Source organism: Peromyscus eremicus, chromosome 2, assembly GCF_949786415.1.
Source record: "Peromyscus eremicus chromosome 2, PerEre_H2_v1, whole genome shotgun sequence".
NCBI classification, from domain to species: Eukaryota; Metazoa; Chordata; class Mammalia; order Rodentia; family Cricetidae; genus Peromyscus; species Peromyscus eremicus.
In genome coordinates, this window is record NC_081417.1 from 123,005,545 (window position 1) to 123,033,033 (window position 27,489).

Below are 27,489 nucleotides of genomic sequence, written 5' to 3' on the forward strand. Positions count from 1 at the left end.
TTGTTTATAAAGATGTCGGAAAAGCTACCTAATTTTCCATTAAATATAATCTGATATCTAAGTAGTTTCCTGTCTTATCAGATATTAGTAACTGATTAAATGCTAGGGAACAGTGACACTGATTTCCTTTGGGTATGTAATCAATATTATCTGTGCTTTAATCAAGCACATTTTTATTTTCTTTACTTTGATTTTACTTGATCTTGGGCTGGATGTATTTAGATAGGCCAAACAGGTAGCATCAAATAATAATAAGTGTTTTCGGAGAGTCTGATACTCTTAAGATAGACGTTCTCAGCTTGGTTTTAGGTATATTCTCATTAATTTGTTACTTGGTATCAAGTTATCACATCCTAGTGTTTTTTCTCGGGAAGTAATTCATTAATGTCTCCTGTAGGTAAATTCTAAAATGATAATGAAGGCTTGTAGGTCTTTGGGTTGAATAACTTGAAATCTAATTATAATATTTTTTATACAGATCTTTGATGGAAAACAGATTCCACAGAGAATGGTTGATGGATGGAATGCTTTTTTCTTTGATAAAACAGAAGAACTGGTAATTTTTGTTTAATTTCATATTATAGAATGCTTACTGATGTTAGGATTTGCATGGTTTAAAAAATTTACTTGTTTTTAATTTTTATATTTTTAATAATATGCCTATTTCTCTCTTCTTTTCCTTACCCTCCTCTTCCATCTTTCTCTTTTCCTTCCCTTTTCCTTCCCTGAAGAAAAAGCGTTTACCTTCCCTTGGAAAGAACACAGAATCACTAGGAGAGCTTTGGTTAGGACTACTTCGCTTCTATACTGAAGAGTTTGATTTCAAGGAGTATGTAATCAGTATTCGTCAGAAAAAGCTGTTGACCACTTTTGAGAAGCAGTGGACATCTAAATGCATTGCAATTGAAGGTGATTGTTTATATTATTGTTAATTCAAGAACCACAAGAAAAATTAGCAGGGAAAACTTCTCTGAAAGTGTCAGCCTTTTGTTTTCTGTCACTTAATAACTTTAAAAGAATAATTCACAGCCGGGCAGTGGTAGTGCATGCCTTTAATCTCAGCACTCGGGAGGCAGAGGCAGGTAGATCTCTGTGAATTCGAAGCTAGCCTGGGCTACAGAGCAAGATCCAGGAAAGGTGCCAAAGCTACACAGAGAAGCCTTGTCTTGAAAAACCAATAAATAGATAGATAGATAGATAGATAGATAGATAGATAGATAGATAGATAGATAGATAGATAGATAAGTAAATATATAAATAGAATAAATGAGTAAATAAATAGAAGTAAAAGATAAAATAAAAAAATTCACTGTGTTGAATAGTTTGAAAATATATAGAATTAGACTCCTCTTCCTGCAAAGTCCACTTTATGGTGTAGTACTTACTAATTAACAAATATTTCTTTTCTAGATCCTTTTGACTTGAATCATAACCTTGGTGCTGGTGTTTCTAGAAAAAGTAAGTTTTAAATACAGAAAATCTTCCTTTAAAAGTTCTGACATAGGAGCTGGGTGGAGGTGGCACACACCTTTAATCCCAGCACTCGAGAGGCAGAGCCAGGTGGGTCTCTGTGAGTTCGAGGCCAGCCTGGGCTACAGAGCGAGATCCAGGACAGGCACCAAAACTACACAGAGAAACCTTATCTCAAAAAAAAAAAAAAAAAAAAAAAGTAAGTTCTGACATAGTAATGTCTGCATCTTTTATCATCTTCTTTCTTCACAGTGACCAATTTCATTATGAAGGCATTTATCAATGGAAGGAAACTTTTTGGTACCCCCTTTTATCCACTCATTGGCAGAGAAGCTGTAAGTTTACATTATTTGGAATTTTCATTCTTTTCTTTTTTCTTATAGAACTTCATTGTCATTGAGGTTTTTACAGATGGCAAAGTAAAAGGGAGCAAAACCTCAGATGCAAATTTCTCAGTCCTGAAATAACAGAAAAGACAGACCCGAAGTACTTGCTTATCGTGTCTCCTCCCAGCTCTGCTGTATCTGTAGTGCCAGGGTTAGACTACAGGAAGGACTTCCCTGCTGACCTGGCTTGTGTTTGTCACGTACTGTTGTTTGGTCTCACTCAGCTTTTGCTTGCTTCCTATTGGTTAGGAGGCCAGCGGAGGTTTCAGATTTAGGGGAAGAGACTTTTAAGAGAAAAAAATGTGGAGTGAGTAAAACCATGGATTTTATTATCACATAATGAATGTTCTTGAAAACTTATTCAGTCTAGTTTTATATTTTTTTTTAAAATTTATTTATTTATTATGTATACAGTGTTCTGTCTGCACATATCCCTACAGGCCAGAAGAGGGCACCAGATCTCATTACAGATGGTTGTGAGCCACCATGTGGTTGCTGGGAATTGAACTCAGGACCTTTGGAAGAACAAGCAGTGCTCTTAACCTCTGAGCCATCTCTCCAGCCCCTCAGTCTAGTTTTAAAACTCTTCTTTTTATGGTGGAGTAAAAGCAGAATCTTTTGTCCTTGGAACACTGGTTCTCATGTATGTTTATTTTTGTTAGCCTCTTCGTGGGCAATAATTATTGAATATAATTAAGTAGGAAATTTTAAAACACAAAAATTATGAAAAAGTTATTTAGAAAAAAATAACATTTTTATTAATGCATTAATTGACATAGCAATACACATTTAGTGACATTTTACTATTGTAAATAGTGGAATACTGTTGATGTGCATGTTCAGTGGGAACCTAGTAGGGGAAGTACACAGTGCCGAGTCCTGTAACTCAATTAAGAAGGTTAGTACTCCTTTATAATCTAGTACATTGCAACTAGTTCCTACTTATATGTAGATTTATATTTAGTTTTGTTTCATTTATTTAGTATTAAAACCAAATGTTATTTTGATGTCTAGAAAGAGGAGCCTTTGAGCCTCTAATCATTTTTTTAATCTTCTTACTTACTCTATTTAAATTTTTAGTGTATGGTATTTTATAGCTTACAGCCCCTTTTTTTGGACATTTGTCTTTATTATATCAGTATTGTAACTTATAGGAACTATTCATTGTCTTTCATGTTTACACTTAATATCATTTTCACTGCTAAATATGCTGGATACTTACAGGAATGTTCAGAAAGATAAAAGTATGCTGAGCTTGGTGACTCAACAGTTGTAATTTCAGCCCTTGTGAGGTGGAAACGAGATCAAGGCCAGCTTTGATGAGGCCAGTATAGACTACATCATGATATCCCATCTCAAAAAGCCAAAACACACACATATATACACGCACACATGTGCACATGACCCACGCACACGCAGACACACACTGCGCACAGATAAAAGTATACATTCTATTTTTTCATCTTTCTTCTTTACTCAGATATTCCCACTTTATTTTTTGCTACTATTTGGTCCTCTAATATATAATATTAACCAACTTTCTGTTGTCTTCTGTCTCTCTTTTTTTTTCCCATTTGACCCTGTCTACTTTCTGGTTTATACTTTTCCTCATTCTACAGTAACTACTGTCCTTTCATATCCATATATGTTCAACCTTACACTAACTCCAGCTATCATCTGTCTGTCTGCTTTGAATAGCACCAGTGAGAAGAAAGTCATAAAACCTAGGCAATTTTTTTCCTTTTGAGACAAGGTTTCCTCTCTGTCCTGGAACTCGCTTTGTAGACCAGGCTGCCCGTACACTCACAGAGATCCACCTGCCTCTGCCTCCCAAGTGTTGGGATTAAAGGTGTGCATCACCACCACCCTGCTAACCTAGGCAATTTCTTTTTTTTTTTTTTTTTTTTTTTTTGGTTTTTCGAGACAGGGTTTCTCTGTGTAGCTTTGCGCCTTCCTGGAACTCGCTTTGGAGACCAGGCTGGCCTCGAACTCACAGAGATCCACCTGCCTCTGCCTCCCGAGTGCTGGGATTAAAGGCGTGCGCCACCACCGCCCGGCGGCAATTTCTAATGTATAGTACAGCTACAAATTAATACTCACCACCCTTAACTGGACTTTCAGTATACTTTGATTGTAGCTGGAAGTTTCTTGGTCCTGCCTGGCCCGTGTCAGGATGAATCTCTCCCACCAGCGTCCTATAGCAGCTTGGTCCTAAGTAAACACATAAAGGCTTATATTATTTACAAACTGTATGGCCTATGGGTCAGGCTTCTTGTTAGCTAGCTCTTAACTGAACCCATTTCTATTAATCTATATGTTGCCACATGGCCATGGCATTACCACCAGTCTGCTGGCATCTTGTTGCTCCTTGGGTGGAGGGCTGGTATCTCTCCCCACTCCACCCTTCTCTGTCTCACCTTTAGTTTGAATGTACCGCCTAACCTTATCCTGCCCTGCCATAGGCTAATGCAGCTTTATTTATCAACCAGTCAGAGCATCACATATTTACAGCATACAGAAAGACATCCCACAGCATTTGATAGTCTTACTGTATCTTTAGTTACTTGTAATCTCTCATTCTATAAAATGTATTTCAAGAGAGATGGCTCAGTGGCTAATAGCTCCTGTAAAGGACCTGAGTTCAGATCCCAGCATCCATATTAGCTTACAAATATCTGTAAGTACAGTTCCAAGGGACCTGACACCCTCTTCTGGCCTCCATGCGCACCAGTCATATGCATGGTGTGCATACATCCATGCAGGTCCTCACACATACACAAAAGAATAAATCTTTTTTTTTTTTTTTTTTTGTTAAAGCATTTTAAATTTTGTTTTACTCAAAATTCACGAAGTCCTATACTTTGTCCCACTTTGTTATTTCTTAGTTCTTTTATTTTCCTTCCTTCCTCCCTCCCTCCCTCCCTCCCTCCCTCCCTCCCTTCCTTCCTTCCTTCCTTCTTCCTTTCTGTTCTTGTTGTAACAGATGAATTACAGGTGAATATTTGTCATGGATTTTGATAGGGAACACTTTTTATCTCAGTTAAGTGAATTACTTTCTTCACACACATACTCATAAAATTATGGTTTTCTTTATTAGTAAACTTAAATTGTATAAATTATATTCATTACTGGCATATTCTGAATGTCTTAAGTTTATAGTTTTGCAAAATTTTGCTTTTCATTATGTAAGTTCTTATATTTCATGTTTGACCACCACCTAAAGTATTTGAGTTTTACAAATCTCAAAACCAGGTCACTTTAAGTGATGGTGAGGTAGAGGAACATAAAGAAATTCAGGAATAGAATGGCCACTGCAGCCGGGCGGTGGTGGTGCACGCCTTTAATCCCAGCACTCGGGAGGCAGAGCCAGGCGGATCTCTGTGAGTTCAAGGCCAGCCTGGGCTACCAAGTGAGTCCCAGGAAAGGCGCAAAGCTACACAGAGAAACCCTGTCTCGAAAAACCAAAAAAAAAAAAAAAAAAGAATGACCACTGCTTGACGATTACTTAGAAGTGATGGATAAAGAAGAACAGAATGATGGATGGTGCCTGTTTCTGCCTTAAGCCACTGGTGAACTGAGAAAGGACTTTGTTGTTGCTCTTGTTTTGATAGGAAATAGAATTGTAGCTATACATAGTAGAACATGCCTGTAATCCCAGTACCTGGGTGTAGCAAAGGCTTACAGGCCTCAGTCATGTGGCTTCTTAAGTCTGTCTGAGTTTATTGCTATGTCCATTCTATGCATGTTTACTCTTAAAACTTTGGGTTTCTTTACTCGTTTTCTGAAGATTCCCTCCCTGCCATTTGGCTACCTGCTTCCATGTACCATACTAGCTTAAACAGTTTTGTTGAGGTGTAATTCTGATAAAGTATAAATCAGAGCTTTGAGTTATTCAGAATATTTGGTAACCATACCACCAAAATTTCATTATTTTTATTTCTGAGGGTTGTTTGTTTTTGTTTTTGTTTTAAGATTTATTTTGTGTTTTAATTATTTGCATGTGGGTTGGTGCCTGGGTATGTGCAACTGAGTACACAGATGCATCAGATTTACTTGTAGCTGGAGATATAGACAGTTGTGAGTTGCTCAACGTGGGTGCTTGGGATTGAGTTTGGGTCCTCTGCAAGAGCTGTAATTGCTCTTAACTGCAGAGCCGTCTTTCTTTCTTTCTTTCTTTCTTTTTTTTTTTTTTTTTTTTGGTTTTTTTTTTTTTTTTTTTTTGGTTTTTTTTTTTGGTTTTTTTCGAGACAGGGTTTCTCTGTGTAGCTTTGTGCCTTTCCTGGATCTCGCTCTGTAGACCAGCCTGGCCTCAAACTCACAGAGATTCGCCTGGCTCTGCCTCCCGAGTGCTGGGATTAAAGGCGTGCGCCACCACCGCCCGGCCAGAGCCGTCTTTCTAATCCTTACCCACACCTCTTTCACAGAGACATATACACACTGGTTTTTGTTTTTGTTTTTAAAGAAGAGGAAGCATAGGTTTATTAAAGAAAGTCAGAAAGAACTCCTGAGAATATGCAGGGCTCCAAGAGTGCTTCTCTTTCCCATTCTCAATCCACTAGCCTTCTTTTTCTAGATTTTACTATTGTTCATTTAGAATCATATAATATGTAGTTCTTTGGTCCTGGTTTCTTTCACTAAACATATTTTTAAGTTTCATCTGTGATGTAGGATGTGTCAGTTCTTTATTTCCTTTTATGGCTGAATGTAATATTCTACTATATAAATATACCATATTTTATTCATCCATTCATTTGTTTAATTGTGTTGCTTCTATGTCTTAGCTATTATGAGCAGTGCTTTTATGAATATATGTATAAAGTTTTTTTGATGCATGAATGTATGTTTTTATTAGATTACTCCAAGAAGTGGAATTACTGATTTGGTTGAATATTCTTGTGTGTGTGTGTGTGTGTGTGTGTGTGTGTGTGTGTGTGTGTATTTTTAATGTAGCTGTGCTATTTTATAATATAATACTGAAATACGTATGATTTTCAGTTTTTCTACACTGACCATTTTTTTTTTTTTGTAATTATTGTTATTACTATTCTATTTGGGTATTTATCCCAGATTTTTACATGGATTTATATAGGCAGCAAAAAAGCTCTCTTGGCTTCCAGAAGTATGGCTACTGTTAGGATAAACTCTACTGTTCGGATAAGCTAGTGTTCCTGAACAATCAAGCACTAAAAGAAGGATGAGCAAGGTACTAGGATAGAAGAGAAATGAACTTAGTTCTAAGACTTGGAAAATGTTTTCTGGCCTTCTCAGGTACATTCTATGTTATATAGTAAATGTCACTTTTTTAAAAGCTGTTTGCAGAGCTAGAGAGATGACTCCATGGTTGAGAACACTTTTAGTCTTAGCATCCACATGAGCAACTTGCATCCACTTGTAACTCCAGTTTCAGCAGATCTGATGTCCTCTTCTGGGCTCCTGGGCTCCTGCATGTACATGGCCTATGTAAACTCACAGCCAAATACCCATGTACTTTTTTTTCCTTTTTAATTGCAAATCCAGTTGCATTTTAAATAATCTAAATGATTTCTTTCCATAACACCATTTGGAAAGATGAGCATTCCTTTGTAGAAGTAGCCTGGTGTAACAGAAAGCTTGAGTTTTGCGGTCACTACAGATAAAACTTTAAATCTTTTATATGAGATTTGGCTAACCTCATTACTATGTACAAACAATTTGAATCATCTGAGCTTCAATTTCTTTGTCTATAAATTGAAATTGAAAATAGTATTTACTTTATTGAGATTTCACTTATCTGTAGCGTCTCTACATTGTACTGTATAATTTGGATGTAAAGTATTTAGTACTGTTACCACCTATGATGTTGACAATAATTCTGAACTTTATTTTCTTACCCCTGGTTTCAGTTACAGTTGTTAACCTTCATATTTTTTTTACCTTGATCTCCTGTGCATTTGGGAAGTTTTATATTGATTTTTTTAAAAGTAGTATAATTATTATTTTTTCAGGAGTACTTCTTTGATTCAAGAGTATTGACAGATGGAGAACTGGCTCCTAATGATCGTTGTTGCCGTGTATGTGGAAAAATAGGTCACTACATGAAAGATTGTCCCAAAAGGAAAAGGTTGGCAAACAATTTTCTATCAACTTTATAGAGAAAATAAATATAAGACTGATTTGTATTTAAACTTTTATTCAGAAATGATTTAAATATGAAAGTTAAAATTTTAAGTTCAAGGGTTTTAATTGGATCATAAGTAAATAAATGTTCATTTGAATGGAATTTTGTAACGTGAAATTTATGTTTAGTTATGTCTTATAACTTTTTTTTTATTCATTCAGTTTTTAGTTTTTTAATAGAAATGTTTATTGACACATTATGTGTTTGGAACAGCTGGGAACAAGAAAAAGGGGAGGACTTCATAGTCCTCAAATAAGGACAAGCTCGCAGTAAAAGTACGATAAACTGAATCCTGGAAATACATGTTGAGCTGGATCTGTATGTTATGTAAATTTAGAAATACATGCCCTCTGAACTGCCTCAAGATCTATTTGTGGGTCTAGGTATGGTGGCACACACCTTTAATTCCAGTGCTTGAGGCAGAGGCAGGAGGAGGATTTCTGGGAGTTTGAGGTTAGCCAGTCAGGGACAGCCAGAGCTATGTAATAGACTCTGTCTCAAACAGCAACAACAATTAAAAAAAGAAAAGAAAAGAAAGGAAGAAAAGATATATATGTGTTCATGCTCTCCCAAATTCACATGTATATTCAGTACACGGGTTGAGCACCTTTCATTATCAAATCTGGCTTAATAAAGCATCTGCAAGGTTTTTAATGAATAAACTGTAGTTTCTATCACTGTTATTTAATAAATTTAGGCAAGATGCTTATTTTCTCTAATCTTGTTTCTTCTTAGACTTAAGTTAGTATCAATCTCTAAGGATATTAGAAGTTTAAAAATTGATACTGAATTTTTTAGTGTGGCTGGGCCTGGTAGAACAATCCTTTAATCCCAGCACTTGAAAGATAGGGGCAGGAAGATCTTTGACATTGAGGCCAGTGGATTCTACATAATGAGTTCCAGACCAGCAAGGACTATATAGTGAGACCCTGTCTCAAAAATAAACAAATAGTCTTATGAAATAGCTATGATACTTAATTTTTGAAATATGATTTAGATATGTTATAAATAGAAGTATGTTTCTTTAAAAAAAAAAAGCATAAAACTGTGTATGTTAGTCCATTTGTCATTGTGTATGGTTTAGTTTGTTTTGTGAATCATCAGTTTGTAAGTTCCTGGCTCCACATTATTGGTATCAGCAGTTTACTGTTTAGACTAAAGAAGAAAGACAGTGAAGAAGAGAAGGAAGGAAATGAAGAAGAAAAAGACCCCCGAGACCTTCTTGACTCCCGAGACCTTAGGTGTTTCATATGTGGAGATGCAGGACATGTGCGCCGGGAATGCCCAGAGGTCAAAATGGCCCGCCAGAGGAATAGCAGTGTGGCAGGTAAGTTTAAAATATTGAAAGTAGTTGAGAATGTTTCTTTGCTTGTTGATAGGGATCAAACCAAGGCTGTTGTGCATGCTAAACACATGGTTTACTACTGAGCTACAGCCCCAGTACTAGTATACTTTGTTTTGGGGACAGAGTTTTGCTATATAATGCAGGCTGGCCTCAAATCTATGATCTTCCTGCACCAACTTCCCTGGAATTGCCCATATATATATATGACCTGACTTCAGGTATTCTTTTTTAATTTATCTGGCCTAGGGGTTTAGCTCAATGAGAGTGCAAATTTGCTATGTACAAGGCCCTGGGTTTGATGCCCTACAGTGTGAGATTTAAAAAAAAAACAAAAAAAACCCCAAAAACAAAAAAGCCCTACAAATTCAGAAAAAAGAAAAAAAAATCAATTTATATAAGATTGAAAAGTGTCTTTTAAGACCAGCATTCCTGAGATGGAAACAAGAGACTGGCTTGATCTATATAACATTTATAGACTGTTTCAAAAAAACCAGAATTGAGGGGCCTGGAGAGATGGCTAAGCCATGAGCACTTGCTGCTCTACTAGGAACCTAAGTTTATTTCTCAGCATCCATACTAGGCAATGGACAACTACCTATAACTTCAACTACAGGGGGTTTAGTGCTCTCTTCTGACCTCCTTGTACACCTCCACATACATAGTGCGCACACACACACACACACACACACACACACACACACACACACCTTAAAAACAAATAAATGGGCTGGAGAGGTAGTTCAGCAGTTAGCATTGACTGTTCTTCCAGAGTATTCCTATTCTATTCCCAGCCCTCACCTGGCAGCTCACAAATTGGAACTCCAGTTCTAGGGGATCTAGTGCCTTCTTCTTGCCTACATGCATGTGGGTGCATAGACATTCATGTAGGCAAAACACTTATACACATGAAATAAATTATAATAAAAGTAAAAATTTTAAAACAAAAACCCAAGGGGAAAGGATACAGCTCAGTATGCAAGGCCCTGGCTTTGATCTCAGCATGGAGTTGGGGTAGAGAGCAGTGGTACATATCTTTTCCTAAAATAATCATTTAAAAGTTCACTTTAGTCCAATCTTTTGAGAAATCTTTGTCTGCTGCTTATGTGTTTATTACTTTACTTTCAGAAATCAACATCAACCTTATTTCAAAATGTATAGCTTGATAAAATCAACAAACTTGAAATTTTAAGACACTGGAGTTTAGGGTTGTAGCTCAGTGTAGTGCTTGCCTAACCTGTGAAATCCTGTGTTCAGCCTCTACTGCCACAAAAATAAATACCATTAAAATAATCTTTAGTTCATTGATTTGTAATTTATTCACTCCTTTTTCCTGTGTTGTTTGTTTGAGACAGGGTCTCATATTGTACCTCAAGCTGGCCTGGAACTCACTGTGCAGTTCAGATCTTGCATTCACAGAAATCCTTCCACCTTGGTGCTTCAGGCCTTGAGATTTTAGATGTAGAACAGTGTGCCTGCCAGCTTTTTCTGTATCTTTTGACCCTTTTTTTCTGTAATGTCTTCTCTCAGCAGCCCAGCTGGTCCGTAACCTTGTCAATGCTCAGCAGGTGGCTGGTTCAGCCCAGCAACAGGGTGGTGACCAGTCCATAAGAACTAGACAGTCTTCAGAATGTGTAAGTACTGTGCCTTTGAATGAGTTTGACAAGAAGAGAGCCATTTTATCTGACTCTTCACAACTTTAATTTTGAACCCTTCTTCACATCTTTTCTTAGCTATGAAAGTGCACCAGTAGCCAGGCACTGTGTAGTACACTGGCTGGTAGTCCCTAATGTCTGGAGGCTGAGGCAGTCTGATGGTTTGAACCTAGGACAACTCCCACCCCCCATCCCCAGGACAGGTTTTCTCTGTGTGGCCCTGGCTTTTTTGGAACACCAGGATGGCCTCCAAACTCACAGAGATCCACCTGCCTCTGCCTTCCGAGTGCTGGGATTCCACTACTGGTTAGCTTTCCTAGGAACTTCTTAAAGAGGGAGGGGAAAGATTCTGAATTTGGTGTTTATATTTTCCATGTGCGTTGTTTAATTTCAATAGAAACATGAGACAGTTTACATTATTATTAGTTAAATGAATGAAGATTTAATTTCTTACCTAAGATCTACTAAGAGATAACTAATAACTTGAAATCAACTTGAACCCACATGTTCTTTGTATAAAACTTATGCTCTAATTATTTTTCTGTGTTGCTTCTAATTTTCTTTGTCATTTACCTTTTTCTCGCCTGACTTTTCTTTAAGAATCTAATGGACATTATTTTTCTGGTGTCTAACAAAGCAACTCAGATCTAATTGTGTCTAAAATGCAGTTTATGTTTCTTTCCAGTACCGTAGATTTGCTTCTTCGTTCAGTATTTATAGCCTTAATGTCTGTCTCTCACAGTCTACTTTTCTCTCACATTTCTTTTCTTTAAATTCTATATCCAGTCAGTCACCAAGCTCTATTGCTTCAGTTTTTTCAAAAATAACTCGTAAATTGGGGCTGGGGTTGTAGATCAATTGGGAGAGTGCTTGCTTGCCTAGCATGCACAAGGCCCTGGGTTTGATCCTAGAGCACTGTATAAAGCAAGCATGGTGCACACACCTATAATCCTAGTACTTGGAAGGTGGAGGAAGTAGAAGGATGAGAAGTTCAAGGTCATCCTGTGTGTTACATAGTGAATTTGAGGCCAACCTGTGCAATATGAGCTTAGAAAAACAAAACAAAATAAAATCCTTGTTTGGGTGTTGTGATTCCCACCCTTAGTATACCAGCACTCACTTGAGAGGCTGAGGCGAGCAGATCTCTGTGAATTCCAGGCCAGCCTTGTCTACATGGTGAATTCTAGGCTGAGTAGGGCTATATAGTGAGACTTTTAAATAAGTAAGTAACAAGTAACTAATCCTTACACTCCTTTGCTTCCCTCTATCCCTGTATTATAGTCTCAGGACTGCTGAGGCACAGTAGCTCTTTTTTTGTTCTTGTTTTTTTAGACAGGGTTTCTCTGTAGCCCTGACTGTCCTGGAACTTGCTCTGTAAACAAGGCTGGCCTCGAACTCAGAGATCCATCTGTCCCTGCCTCCTGAGTGCTAGGATTAGAGTCATGTGCCACCATGCTGGGCTTCATTGTACCCTTTTAATTAATCTCATCAGAGTTTTTTTTTTTAAGTTTTTTTAAATTTAATTTAGTTTTTCATTATTACTAAATCAGAATAATTGTTATAAATTACAAATTGATTATATTTCTGGTTTGGTTCAAATTTTCAGCAAGTTTGCACTGCTCTTGTATAAATTGTATAAACTATGGGATAGACAAGACACAGGAGCCCTCATTGCCTTGTTTCTGTTTAGTTTTTAAGCCTCAGATATGTGTAGACAGATTTTTGTTTGGGCTGCCAGCTCACAAAAAAATGACATGGAGATTTATTATTAATTATGAGAGCTCAGCCTGTAGCTTGGGCTTGTCCCACTAGCTCTTATAACTTAAATTAACTTACTTATATTAATCTGTGTTTTGTCTCGTGGCTTTTTACCTCTCTTCTGTCTTGCACCTCCTGCTTCCTCTCCTCTGGTGTCTCTCCTGTGCCTAGACTCGTCTCCCTGTGCCTGCAATTCCTGCCTAACCTGTTTCTGCCTAGCTATTGGCCATTCAGCTCATTATTAAACCAATCAGAAGGCTCCTTGTCAAAAACACATCACAGTATACAGAAAGATTATTCCACAACAGATACGTTATCCCCTTACCTGTGTATTCTACTACTAAATTTTAAATTGCAGTTATCTTAAACAGTTCAGTGTTTTCATGCTCATAGACCGTCAGACATGTTTTTCCTGCTGCTAAATACTCTTCTCTGTATCCTCTGACTTACTAGATTTGCTTCTGTTTACCTTTTAGTCTCAGTTTAAAGGTTATGTCCTCTGGAAAACTCCTTGATCTCTACATTTCTTGAAAAGTGGAAGTTAGTTTTTCCTGTTTATCATTATATACTATAAATCACTTTTTTTTTGGGGGGGGGGATAGTCTCAATATGTAGCCCAGGCTGGCTGGCAGGGACACAGGATCTTCTGACTTTATCCTCCTGTCTGCTCAGACTACAGATATTACACACTACTATACCTGCCTGTACAATCATAGTAATAATCATACTCTGCTGTGATTACTTGTATAATCTTTTTCTGTTCCCTGATTTCCCTGCTAAGTAAATTTTTAAGCTTCATGAAGGCATACACGTTAGGGTTATATTTTTAATTACTTAGTAATAATGCCTAGTACACACAGTTGTTCAGGGAACTGAATGAAAGTGGCTGTGAGTTATTTATATGTTCATTTCTGGTTTCCAAAGGAAATGTTTTGTTCATGATGGGAATGATGCTAATATCTCTCTTTCTCTCTCTCTCTCTCTTGAACAATAAAAGAGAATTTGAGCACCTTGGGAAAAATTTAACCTTCATATAATAGGAGATTTTATTATTTGTTATTATGTATCATATAGTTCTATATATGCTGTTCTAATGAAATAACTGCTATTATGTTTTAATCTTCATTTTAGGAAATTAATAATCTTGATTTTTAGGAAATTAAGATGTTCGTAAATTAATTTTTAAATTGTCTTTTCTTTTTTCCTGCAGTCTGATTCACCATCTTATTCTCCTCAGCCCCAGCCATTTCCACAGAATTCTCCCCAACCATCTGCTATTCCCCAGCCTCCGTCCCAGCCCGGATCCCAGCCTAAGCTTGGCCCACCCCAGCAGGGAGGCCAGCCCCCTCATCAAGTTCAGATGCCCTTGTATAACTTTCCTCAATCACCACCAGCTCAGTATTCTCCCATGCACAGTATGGGATTATTGCCAATGCACCCCCTCCAGATCCCTGCCCCATCCTGGCCCATCCATGGTCCAATGCTCCACTCTGCACCTGGCAGTACCCCCAGCAATATTGGCTTGAATGATCCCAGCATCATCTTTGCACAGCCTGCTGCCAGACCTATGGCAATCCCTAGCTCTTCTCATGATGGACACTGGCCTCGTACCGTGGCTCCAAATTCCCTGGTGAACAATGGTGCAGTGGGTAATTCAGGTAATTTTCCTTTTTTCTTCTTTTATATTTGGCTGTGGAAAGGTTGAGTGGTTGGTATTACTGGTTCAACCTTAGGTAACAATAGAAGAAAGATAATAGCTGTATTTATCGAGACTATAGAATTTAGAATATAGAATTTAGATAAAAGTAAACAGTGTAGAATTTAGATACTGTCAAGATTGAAATCTTGTCTGCCATTTTTTACAAGGTCTTGACATCTCTATTCATTTGTTTCATCTCTACAATAAGGATATGAATAGCATCTAACAAGAATGTTAAGAATATTAAATAAGCTAATACTTGTAAATATTGCTTTTTCTTATTGTTTTCCTTTTCACATTCACGTTATTTGGTGTAGGTATTATTGGCACTCATTTTATAAATGATAAAATTGAGAGTCTGCTGGGTGTGGTATTGTACACTTGGCAATCCCAGCACTCAGGATGATCAAGACCGGACTGGGCTAAATAAAACCCTGTCTCAAAGAACAAAAGAAAGACAGAAGCCAGGTGTGGTAATGCATTTGAGGCCAGCTTGAGCTATATGAGATGTCTTCCCTCCCCCACCTCTAGTGTGAGTGGAATGAAATTGAAGAAATAACTTAGCTGTCATCAGTTAATTGTTGTAGACTCAAGATTTAAACTAATGAAGTTTGTTTGGTTTGGTTTTTACTAAACCTGTGCTCTACAGTGAGGAGCAGTCCATTATTTTCTTCCCTCCCTTCTCTTCCTCTTTCTTTCTTTCTTTTTTTTTTTAAATTTATTTATTTATTATGTATACAGTGTTCTGTCTGCACGTATCCCTGCAGGCCAGAAGAGGGCACCAGATCTCATTACAGATGGTTATGAGCCACCATGTGGTTGCTGGGAATTGAACTCAGGACCTTTGGAAGAGCAAGCAGTGCTCTTAACCTCTGAGCCATCTCTCCAGCCCCCTCTTCTTTCTTTTAATTGGGAGAGGTGTAATAAAAATATTTTAATGTAGGCTTAAGCACAAAGGTTAGGAGAAAGAAAGACACTCAGAGCAAAGTAACACATACCTAACATGGGTGTGATAACACTGCCTGTGAGGAACCAGCCCCAAGGCAGCACAGTGTTTGAGAGGAGTCCATGGTGTTGGTGAAGCTAAGACTTTTCTATCTGAGGGTTTTTAGGGAAAGAAAACACTCGCACATTCTTTTTGATGGTTTCTTTCTTTATTCTCTCATGTCTTTTTACAGCTTATATATCCCAACAAAGCTCTTACAGGCAATACAGGAGTCATAAAAAAGTTAAATTCCTAGATAAAGACATGACTAAAAACAGAGACATCCTGACAACTCTCATGCAGTATATCATGAGCAAACAAGAAGCATATTTTCTCAGCCAACTCTTTTAATTGACAGGCTGTAAATTGTAGTTATAAAGAATCAATTACTTTATTATCTATCTTGAGAGGTAATCTTACAAGGAATTTTAAAAGACTCATAAACCTAAACTATTGAACAGCCCAGAAAACAAGAAAATTGTGTCTGTATACCCTATGCTTTTGAGTGTAATAGCCGCATTTGACCTGATACCCTGAATATTCCCAGGCAGTGGAAAAGCAATTTAACTAATTCATGACTACGCAGACATTTGTAACTAACACTCTATAATCAGAAATCATAAAATCTGAATTCTCTTTAGGTCTCTAAGATGCCTGGTGAGTGCTGGGTTTTCGGACAAAGAGAGCTAAGCCAGAGAGCTAAGGGTGCTGCAGATTCAGGCTAGGCTACTGTATATATTCTAATATCAGTTCAGCTGGCACTTTCCATGATACTATGACCAAAATGCCTAAAATTTAAAGTATATTTTCTGTCCAGTGTGTAACCTCTGATTATCCAAGAACACCTGCAGCTCTCATTTGGGGCTACAGAGTCAAATTATTTTCTGTAGCCTTGAATAGTCAGAATTTATTTTCATAAATTGAGGTCAGGAATGGGTGCAAGCCAGCTAGCAATAATTGTGCTGTTTTTGTATTTGCAACTTAGCTAGACAGTACAGTTGTGTGTCCTTGTGAACTAAAGATTGGGAATGTTTATCTTAAAAACCATTAGTAGGCATCTGGTCTAATCTAAAGTTATTTTGAAGCTTTGTATCAGCTAGTGTACTCAGCAATAAAATTAAAGGAATTTGAGCCATTTTGGCTCCTGGACTCAAATGTTTTCCTAAATCAAAATTCTGAGCTGTGATCTAAAGCAGCTCAGAAGTGACTCAGAGGCCTTGTGGAACAATAGGCCTTAGTTATGAAGCATATCCTAGTATCTATTTTTATTCATCTAAATTCTGTGTCAGTTAGACAGTGTAGCTTTAGGAGGAAGTCATCTTACTGGCAATCCACAGGTACAAATGCCCAGTAGAGCAGGATGTTTATGAGATAAACACATTACAATACAGGAAATAGGTATTCCCCCACACCCAATTCAACTAGTGTCAGATTCCAGAGAAAGATAGCAATAGCAAGCATGCAAAGGCACAGCAGAAGCAAAAGACATTGTGGAGTCTGTATTCTCGCAAGCCTTGCTTAAACTAGATATACCCATCAGAGTTGTTTTTCTGATGGGCTGACACCTGGGCTTCAGTTACCACCTGCTGTTCCTCTGACAAGGCCACAGGCAGTGTGGGCTTCTCAAAGCACAGCTGTAGAAAGTGAGATATACCCAAGTGTGGGCATGGGCTCCTCTTGGAATGTCACCCCTTTCCCCGTCTTTTTGTTTATTCTCTTTCCTTCCTTTTCCCTTTCTACTCCCCTCCCTCCTTCTACCTCTTCCTTCTGTATTACCGGGTGGCCTTGAACTCATGGCAGTCCTCTTAGCTCAGCCTCAGTTCTATTGCCCCATTGCTTGGATTACAAAAATGTGCCACCATGGCTAAGGGGCAATACATTCAAAAAGCAAAAGATAACCGCATTTAGTAGAATTAATAAACAGTAGTTTTTTTCTGATATCTGAATAAATACACGGATTTGAGACATACAATAATAAACGATTTTAAAGGTTACCTACTATATTACTAAAATGTTATAATAATTCTTGCCCATTTAAAGTAGTGTATTTGCTATATCTGCTAATTTTATATCCAGCTTTGTAGTGATAACTATCTTCACCTTAAATACTATCGTGGGAAATTTCAAACGTACAAAATGAGAGAGTGAAATACCACCAGTGAACTTAACAGTTACCAGTAATTTGCTCCTTTTTTTCCCTTTTTCTTTTTAATCTGACCCCTTAACCACAATTTTAAAATAAAATCTCAGTGGATTAAAATTGCTTTTAAACTTCAATTTGGGGAGGTGTGATGACTATGTCGGTAAACATTCTCCCACCTAAGCCAGATAGACATGAGTTTGGTTTCCAAGATCCACATGGTGGAAATGGGAACCAGGGCAAGCTGTCTTTATCATCTCCTCCACATGTACACTGCGCTGTGGGTACTGATGCACACACAGTTAATATAACCTGAGCTACAATGAGGCTCTGTTTCAAGACACACACACACACACACACACACACACACACACACACACACACACATTTTTCTCTCGTTCCCTCACCCACCCCCACTCACACATACTCGCACCTGACACCCACATATGTACAAAGTTAGATGGGACCAACTTGTTTCCTCATTGATTTTTTTTAAATTTAATGGTGTCTGTTATTATTTGTAATTATTGGGTTTTTTTCCTTTTTAAAGATTTATTTATTAGGTATATAGAAGAGGGTGCCAGATCTCATTACAGATGGTTGTGAGCCATCATGTGGTTGCTGGGAACTGAACGCAGGACCTATGGAAGAACAGTCAGTGCTCTTAACTTCTAAGCCATCTCTCCAGCCCTATTTGTAGTTATTATTAAGGCCCACAATTTCACTACTAGTTATAGAGTCTTTGTGATTCTTCTACTAGGAACTTTTTCCTATTAGCTGCTTAATCTTTTTTTTTTTTTTAAAGATTTATTTGTTTATTATGTTTACAGCATGTATGACTGCAGACCAGAATAGGGCACCAGATCTCATTACAGATGGTTGTGAGCCACAATGTGGTTGCTGGGAATTGAACTCAGGACCTCTGGAAGAGCAGTCAGTGCTCTTATCCTCTGAGCCATCTCTCCAGCCCTCTGCTTAATTATTCTAAAGTATAGTTTGCATAGACAAGAACTTTTAGATGAGGTCAGTCGTTTTGTTTGAGTTTTATTTGATTGTTTTTGAGACAGGGTGTTGCTGTGTAACATTGGCTGGCCTAGAATTTATTGTGTAGATGAGGATGGCTTCTAATTTGAAGTGATCCCCTTGCTTCTTTTGGGATTACATAGGTGTACCACCACACCTGGCTCAGTTCTTTCCGTTTATTTATTTATCTTTTTTTTTCAAGACAGGGTTTTTCTGGGTAACACTGTCCTGGAACTCACTTTGTAGACCAGGCTGGCCTTCAACTAAGAGATTGACCTGCCTCTGCTTCCTGAGTTCTAGGATTAAAGGCATGTACCACCACATCTGGCTCCTTTATTAATTTTCAAAGGAACATTAGAGATATTTCCAGTGAAAAAGTATTGTTTGGATTTTCCTTCTGGTGGTTTTAAGAATTGAACCTACATGGCTTAGGCATGGTGGCATATACCTTTAATCCCAGTACTCAGGAGGCAGAGACAGATGGATCTCTGTGAGTTTAAGGACAAGCCTCTACAAAGGGAGTTCTAGGACAGCCAGGGCGGTTAAACAGACAAACCCTGTATTGGGGGCGGGGGGGGGGGGGGGACGGGGACGAACGTAGAGTGCATGCATGCTAGGCAATTACTGTACCATAGTTCTATCTCCATCTCAAAAGTATGTTATCTCTTAGAGAAGGTATAATGTAGTCAGAAGTTTTCCTGTGTCCCGCAGCCGCTTGGTTCCAAATAAACATACGTGGCTCAGGCTTATTGCTAATAAGCTCTTTTATCTTAAATTAACCCATTTCTATTAATGTGTATATTGCCACGTGTCTCGTGGCTTTACCTGTGTTCCAGTATATCTTGCTCCCCCAGCAGCCCACAGCATCTTCCCTGCCTCCCCTTTCTTCTCCCTGTATCTTTGTTTGGATTTCCTGCCTGGCTCTATCCTGTCTTACCATATGCGAAAGCAACTTCTTTATTAACCAATGGCAGCAACACATATTGACAGCATGCAGAAAGACCATCCTACAGCAGTACCTCTAACCTGTTTGGAATAAAGCAAATGGAATTCTGGTTTCTAAGACCAAAGACATTTATTACATGTATGCTCTGACTGTCAATGAGTTATAAAGACAAAACGTGTATTTTGTCCTTTGTTAGATTAGTTCACTTTTTATACAGGTACTTTCTCCAACCTGCCATTGGTGTATCTTTGTCTCAATAATAATGAACTAATTTATAAAACATCTTGGAAATCTACCATACTGTCTCTTACCCAGGTTATGAAAGTGGTTGCTTCTACCTGGGATGTCTTCCATAACTTCTAATATCCATTTTCATACCTCTTGCCTTGCCCTAAAGGTTTCTTAATTTATATCACTGTCTTCAAGAAGCCCTTGAATCTTGCCAATCTTGTCCTCCAGTTGAATTTCATCTTTTGTTTGCTTGTTTTCTTAGTATTTATATCACAGCACTTACCTAATTGTGTTAAAAATCATACTTGTGTGCTTAACCCATTAGTCTGAACTTCCTAGTGCTGTGACCCTTTAACACAGTCCTCATGTGGTGACCCCCAACCATAAATTGCTACTTCATAACTGTAATTTTGCTACTGTTATGAATCATAAATATCTGATATGCAGGCTATCTGATATGCAACCCCTGTGAAAGGGTCGTTCAGCTCCCAAAGATGTTGCGACCCACAGGTTGAGAACCACTGTCTAAGCCTTGTTATTTGACTAAAGCCTCTGCAGTATTTAGGTTAGTGCCTGAAAATATCAGATGCACTATTTATGTTCTGTATTAATACTACATGAAAACTCAAGTGTTTGGTTTATAGGTGTACAACTCTATATTAAAGGTAAAAATATTACTGTGTTAAAGTAGAAGGACTGAGTGGGACTATATTAAATTGAAAGTTAGGAGATCACAAATGCAATTGCCCACCACTACAATTATGCAGTCAAGCTTCGAAAATTTAGGGAAATTGCAGAGGTCAGTGTATCCCAAGTGCAGTGGATGAGCCTGAAAATTAGCATTTTATTAGAGTGGAAAATTATGTAATATTTTGTTGTTGTTGTCTGAAATGAGGTCTATGTGTAGTCCTGTTTCTTCTGGAACTCACAGAGATACACCTGCCTCTGCCTCTAGACGCCTGGGATTAAAGGCTTGCTCTTCATTTTTAAAAATAACTTTGGTGAGATATTAATGTTACATATTTGGCTGTGAAAACTGAGCAAGGAAAATTGAAGTATGTCCTTAAAAATATCTTATTATGTTAAAATACCATTTCTCAGTTGGCCATGATGATACCTAATTCTGATTTATTTTGCAAATTCTGCTCCCTTAACTTTAGCTCTGTTAATTGTGATGTGACTTTTTAAACTTGTAAACCAGCCTTTCTGATTGCTTCCCAAAAAGACTTGGTTGTGAAAATATAGCAAATACAGGCTTTTCCATTCTGTATGTCCTAACAGTAGTCTCAGGTTAGAAATGTGTAGCTTGAGTTTTCCTGCCTGGCCCACAGTCAGGGCAAATCTCTGTCACCCGCCAGTCCCACAGCCACTCAGACCCGACCAAGTAAACACAGAGACTTATATTGCTTACAAACTGTATGGCCGTGGCAGGCTTCTTGCTAACTGTTCTTATAGCTTAAATTAATCCATTTCCATTCATCTATACCTTGCCACATGGCTCGTGGCTTACCGGCATCTTCACATGCTGTTTGTCATCGTGGCGGCTGGCAGTGTCTCTCTGACTCAGCCTTCCACTTCCCAGCTTTATTCTCCTCCTTGTCCCGCCTACACTTCCTGCCTAGCCAATGGACAATCAGTGTTTTATTTATTGACTAATCAGCAACACACTTGACATACAGACCATCCCACAGCAGAAATGTCTTTCAGTTACTTTCTCACATATTGTTACCTGAGTGAGAAAAACAATTAGAAACACCCAGTTTTGATGGGTCCTGTACTTTGAAGAAAAAAAATGTACCTTTAAGACACAAACCAGACTTGGTTGAGACTAGCCACATACCTGTGCAAGTTTACACAAGCTTGCTATACCTCATGTTTGGAGGTCAGAGGAAAACTTTCAGCAGTCTGTTTTCCTCTTTCACTGAGAATTTCTGGACTCAAGTTCAGGCTGTTGGAGAAAGTACTTTTATCCACTTTGCCTGGATCCAGAGAGAGAGAGTGAGTATGTGTGTGTGTCTTCTTGTTTATTTTCCAGAGCTTGTGTTAACTTAAGTTTTCTTTTCGATCATCTTTTACAACCTGAGGTTCAAAAAGGAGCCATAGTAATTTTCAGAACTGTGATTTGAACCTATATATGTTTGGTTCCAAAACCCAAGTTTTCAACCACAGTACCTCAACCTTTTTGTACAAGCTTCCTCCAGTCCTGGGATTCTGGCCTAATTGACATTATCATAATGGTAAAAACATCAATTTTGTAGCATGATGTATTAAGATTCTTTCAGATGTGTATCCCCACCTACCTGACCCATTTCTTCATCTTCCTGTTTGTTAGGGTGTTGTTTTGTGTGTGTGTTGTTTTTGCTTTTTGAGACAGGGTCTCTCTGTGTAGCTCTGGCTGCCCTGGACTTACCTGCCTCTGCCTCAAGTGTTGGGATTAAAGGTGTGTGCCACCATGCTCAGCTTGACCATTTCTCCTTTGACCTCTTGTTCCTGAATGTTTTCTAGTCCCAAACTTTCTTGCCTTTTATACATTCTTCTCTCTAAAAATGCCCATTCTGCCACTTTTGTCTCTTTGTTAAAATTCTGGTTAGTCTTTGTAAGAAAACCTCTCACCTTCAAATTCTGCATCAGCCCTATTTGGTATAACTGGCGTATTATTGTATACATCATGTACACAAGTAACTTGAACAAATAATAATACTTGCTTCTTTAAAAGAACTTTGATATCTGAATTTAGCATAATACATAGTTGATGGTAGTTATTCAGTATATCTCTGGAATGAAGGAATATTTGAATTAGTAAACTAGTATTTTAAATGTGGTTTTCTTTTCTTGTTGGAATGCAGAACCACGCTTTCGAGGACTGACTCCTCCAATTCCATGGGAACATGCACCACGTCCCCATTTCCCCCTTGTCCCAGCTTCGTGGCCTTATGGTTTGCATCAAAACTTCATGCATCAGGGAAATCCAAGATTTCAGCCCAAGCCCTTCTACGCTCAAGGTACCAGTGCTTACAAATCAGTTATCAAGCTGGGTGGCTATTATTCTAAGCTGGGAATCTCAGTGGAGACCAGAATCTAGGAGTAACATTCATGCATTCAGTAAATATTTAACACAGATATTACGTTACGATTCATAATAGTAGCAAAATTAGAGTCATGAAGTAACAATGAAAACGGGTTGTGGTGGTTGGGGTCACCACAACACAAGGACTATATTAAAGGGTTGCAGTATTAGGAAGGTTGAGAACCACTGTTCAAGAGTGCATGGCAGTACCTTGACTGTGGTTGGATTTTTCTCTTTAGCAGAGCTCTAGAGCTGAGGAAGCTCTGTCCGTTGTAGGAGAATTTGCAGGATTTCTGTGTGGGGTTTCTTTCCCTGGTTTCTTGTGTGGTTTTGTTTCCTTTCTTCATACACTAGATTTGCCTCCTCCCTCCAAATGTTTTGTCATGCTGCTTTTATTACGTGAATGTTTTAAGTGCTATATGACTAGTTACAAATTTATTTTAAGCTGTTGTGAGCTAAGTAGGCACAAGTCTTTGAGTCTACTGTCTATGTTATTTCCAGCAGACAGATGTGCTGCCCGTCGCTGTAGAGAGCGTTGTCCCCACCCACCAAGAGGAAATGTGTCGGAGTAATGCCAGCCCACAGCAACCAACCAATCCTGCTGTCTCAAGGGTATCCGTACCTCAGTGTCAGTTACACTCAGCAGAAAAAGTGACATTTAAGGAAAGCAAAACAAATCAGGTCCTGATTTAAAATTTTAACACACGTTTAGATAGCTTATTTAAATTCTAAGACTGTTTTTAAACACTGTATTATTTGTATATAAATATGAACTATAGTTTTTACTGGTATCACTAAAATGAGTGATACAAATTTCATCTATTTTATTACCCTATTTTTAAGGGAATTTTATGTTTTGTTTAATCTTGATGAATTGTATAAAGAGAGAATTTAAAAAATTACATTCTTTATTTTCTATTAGCTGTATTCATACTTTGGTTGCTTCAGACTTTATATATATTGTTCTTAAGGATTAGGAAAGGATTTCATGTGTTTTAAATTTGTCACTTCTATTCTTTACAGAACCTTGTAGTGCCAAAAACTTTTTAAAAGGTAAAAAAAAATAAATAAATAAAATTACAACATAAAGATTAAAAAAAATTTTCTTTTACATACTTGTATGTTGAATATATTCAAACTTGAATGGAAAGTTGCTTTTGTCTGTATTTGAAGTTCTATTTTAAGTTAATAAATCTTTTTGACAAGAGTCAAATTTGGTTAATTCATCTGGTTTAGATGATAGGAATACATTGTAATAATGGAAGTATTTTACTCCCAGTGACTATTCTAAATCAGACTTAGTTCTAGAGATTGAAAGGTCCTTTCCTTCATTTTATTGGATTTTTACAACTACCATATGGAGGTGGTAGGAGCAGATACTATGTCCATTTTATCACTGAAATTGAAAACTGGAAAACAGAACGATGATGTGAAATACAAAGGTAGCAATGACATGCTACAGTTTGACTTAAAGTACATCTTTTGAGGCCTGGGGTTGTAATTGAGTTGCAGAGAGCTTTCCTATCTTGTGCAAGACACTGGGTTCAATCCCTAGCAATACCTTCCCTCCAGCCCATTCCTGCCTCCTGCCCCTCCTCCAAAATCTTTTAAAAGGAAAGTAGAGGAAAAACAATTTTTTAGTGAAGAACTAGTATGTGCCAGACTGTCCTTTCAGAGCCCTGTGCTGCTACCTGGGATTTGCCAGGATGGTGACTGTTTATCAATACTTGTGATCAGTCATGAGCCCTGTAGCTGCTGAAATGTATTCTGAAAAATACATCATGGGGTGATGTCATCATTGATCAAACATCGCAGTTGCTTAAACTTAGATACTGTCAATCAGTTTATTTGGCTTCTTGTTGCAGTTAGCAGACACAGTAAACATGAGATGTGAGGCTGGCTGCTGGCAGAATATATCATACCCTTATAATAGTAGAAATGCTCTAACTATGTAAAACATACTATTATAAACTATACAGAATTGTGGGTGCTGTACCTTTTTACAACTGGCAGTACAATAGATTTGATACACCAGCTTCACCATAAACCTGTACTGTACAGGTAGTTCTGAGATCGTGACACCTGTTGTAGGAATTTTCAGCCATGAAGTTAGTCATAAAGCAAGATGTTACCATAAAGTGTATGGTATATTGAAATTCAGACTTGAGAGAGTAGTGGCATATTTTGTTAGCTATTCCTTTTACAGTGAGCTTTTTTTTTTTTTTTTCTATTATTTCCTTCAGTTAGATTTGCCAACTGAAACTACACGTTTGCAAAAACTAATAGTAGATAGAAGTTTATATTTAAGGATAGGGTATTATTTTTGTTCTGCTTCCTCCGGTGGGTATTACTTAAATAAGAGACTGTTTGGGCTCTTGCCATATTTTCTACTTGACATTTGAAATATCCCTGAAATGCAGGTGGTTGAGGTATCCCTGCCATATTTACAGGCCCAAGTTAAGGACAGGTATATTTACTGTTGCTTTTTTACATTACAGAATTAGTATCATTCAGAACCTTAAAGTAGAGTCAGCTCTTTTGTTAACAATATACCTGATCCCCCTGTACTTTTGTGTTAAAAAACAACTTGGAGCATCCTGCAATCCCAGCATTCTGGAGATGGAAGCAGGAGGATCAAGAAAATTAAGGTCTGTCAGGCATGATGGTATACAACTTCAATCCTAGTGCATGGGAGGCAGAGACTGGCAGATCTTGAGTTTGAAGTCAGCCTGATCTACATAGCAAGTTTCAGGCTAGTCGGGGTTACATAGTGAGAACTTGTCTCACACAGCCAGCAAGCAATTAAAAGTCATCCTCAATTACATAGCTTTCCGTGCCAGCCTGAGCTACAAAAGCCTGTCTAAAAAATAATTAATTAAATAGTAAGTAAATAGAAATTAAGTCATCCTCAATTACACAGATTTCCATGCCAGCCTGAGCTACAAAAGCTCGCCTAAAAAATAATTAATTAAATAATAAATAAATAAATAGATGTTTTGTAAGCATTCAAGTATTCCACCTGGAGATTAAGAGGATGATACTCTTTTCAATGTTCTTTCTGCTTTTGTGTATAATTGAGGTTTTTACTAAAAACAAACAAAAAACTTCTAAAAACTCCAACAAGGCAGTATGCTGGGAGCGCAGACCCCCCTTTCTTGAAGGCAGCATACTATTAACCCACATTTCACTGCTATGACAGTGTTCCATTCACTAATTCTGAACATATCTGCCCTTCAGAGTTTGCAAAACTGTGTTCTAAGCTGAGGAATAGAATATAATTTGCACAACAGCTCAGTTTTGTTTGAAAAAGCAGTTAATAGTACAAAAAATGATCAGTCATAGAGAACACATACACACTCTTAAAATCATAATTATTTTTAGATACCATTTGTGTGCCATTTGATATGGAGGCGATTTTAACAATACCCATGAAGATTATTGAATATCAGCCAGAAGGTGGTGGTACACACCTTTGGTCCCAACACTTGGGAGGCAGAGGCAGGGGGTGTTAGTGAATTAGAGGTCAGCCTGGTCTACAAAGTGAGTTCCAGGACAGTCAGGACTACACAGAGAAACCCTGTCTTCAAAAACAAAAAAATTAAAAATCACACTAATAACTGCATGAGGTGGCACACACCTTTAAACCCAGTACTTGGGAGGCATAGGCAAGTAGATCTCTTTCACAGCTAGCCTGGTCTATACATCCAGTTCCAAGCTAGCCAAGGCTATAGATGAGGCCGTCTCAAAAGGTAAAGTGTGTCATTTGTTCAGTCCTCTTCATGCACACAATTGTGCAATCTGTAAGTTTTCTCCTGTAAATAAAATACATGCTCTTTATGCTCTGTTTGTAGATTACTCTGCTAGGGTGAATGGGATTGAGTAAAAGGATGAAAAGTTCTTAAAATGTTTAATTATGCCTCTATGTTGGGAGCACAGATGCCCTGAGTCTAAGAGGGTGTTCAGTCCCCTGAAGCTAGAGTTCCAGGTGATTGCAAGCCCCTTGAAGGGCTAGGAACTAAACTCAGAGCCTCTGCAAGAGCAGTATTCACTCTTCACTGAGCCATCTCTCCAGGCCCAAAAGGATAAAAGTTCAGTTTCTACCTGATTGCCTTCCATAAGAATGGTTCCTAGATAAAATTTTATAAACTTCCAACTCACTTTTCCTTGTAAATGATAATGTGGATGTGTTTATTGAAAGAAAAGGTGTTAAAGTGTAGGGCTTGCAAGATGGCGAAGCAGCCAAAGTGCTTGCCTTTCCTGATGAAGAAGATAGGATGTCACTGTTTATTTCATGTATTACTTGTGTGTGCACACAAAATAAATAAAATGTAAAACAGTAAAATCCACCAATTAAGAATTCTATTATTATCTGGTGAACTTCAGTCATCCTAGCAAATTATCATACATGTATATGTACAAGACTTTATAAAAGTGTGCTTATGTGCTATTTTAACAACTACAGCAAGTTGGGGAACCGATGCCTGTCTCCTGGGCTAGTGAGGCACTTAATTATATACAGGAAATTGATTTCACTAGACTCAGAAGAAGACTAGGAAATTGAAACAGCAACTGTTTTCCATATAAGAAAGCCTAATTTCAAGATTACTCACAAACCTAAGTAGAGTTATGT

At 37.8% G+C, this 27,489-nt stretch overlaps 1 protein-coding gene across 9 annotated transcripts in view; it reads left to right on the forward strand.

Annotated features, from left to right (window-relative positions):
• Tut4 (terminal uridylyl transferase 4) overlaps positions 1-27,489 on the forward strand; it is a 140,801-nt gene that overhangs the window by 98,547 nt on the left and 14,765 nt on the right. For 2 of the 9 annotated variants that reach the window (XR_009377620.1, XR_009377619.1), the window contains exons 21-30: positions 479-556; positions 732-909; positions 1,411-1,458; positions 1,723-1,805; positions 7,841-7,956; positions 9,153-9,340; positions 10,886-10,989; positions 13,979-14,426; positions 22,639-22,794; positions 23,361-23,540. Coding sequence is in view for 7 of the 9 variants with exons in the window: in XM_059254668.1 (XP_059110651.1) it covers positions 479-556; positions 732-909; positions 1,411-1,458; positions 1,723-1,805; positions 7,841-7,956; positions 9,153-9,340; positions 10,886-10,989; positions 13,979-14,426; positions 22,639-22,794; positions 23,361-23,431 (1,470 nt within the window). In the remaining 2 variants the exon portion in view is untranslated. Of the gene's footprint in view, positions 1-478; positions 557-731; positions 910-1,410; positions 1,459-1,722; positions 1,806-7,840; positions 7,957-9,152; positions 9,341-10,885; positions 10,990-13,978; positions 14,427-22,638; positions 22,795-23,360; positions 23,971-27,489 lie in introns of those variants that run through there. The other 7 variants (XM_059254668.1, XM_059254669.1, XM_059254671.1 and 4 more) reach the window with 6 other exon arrangements.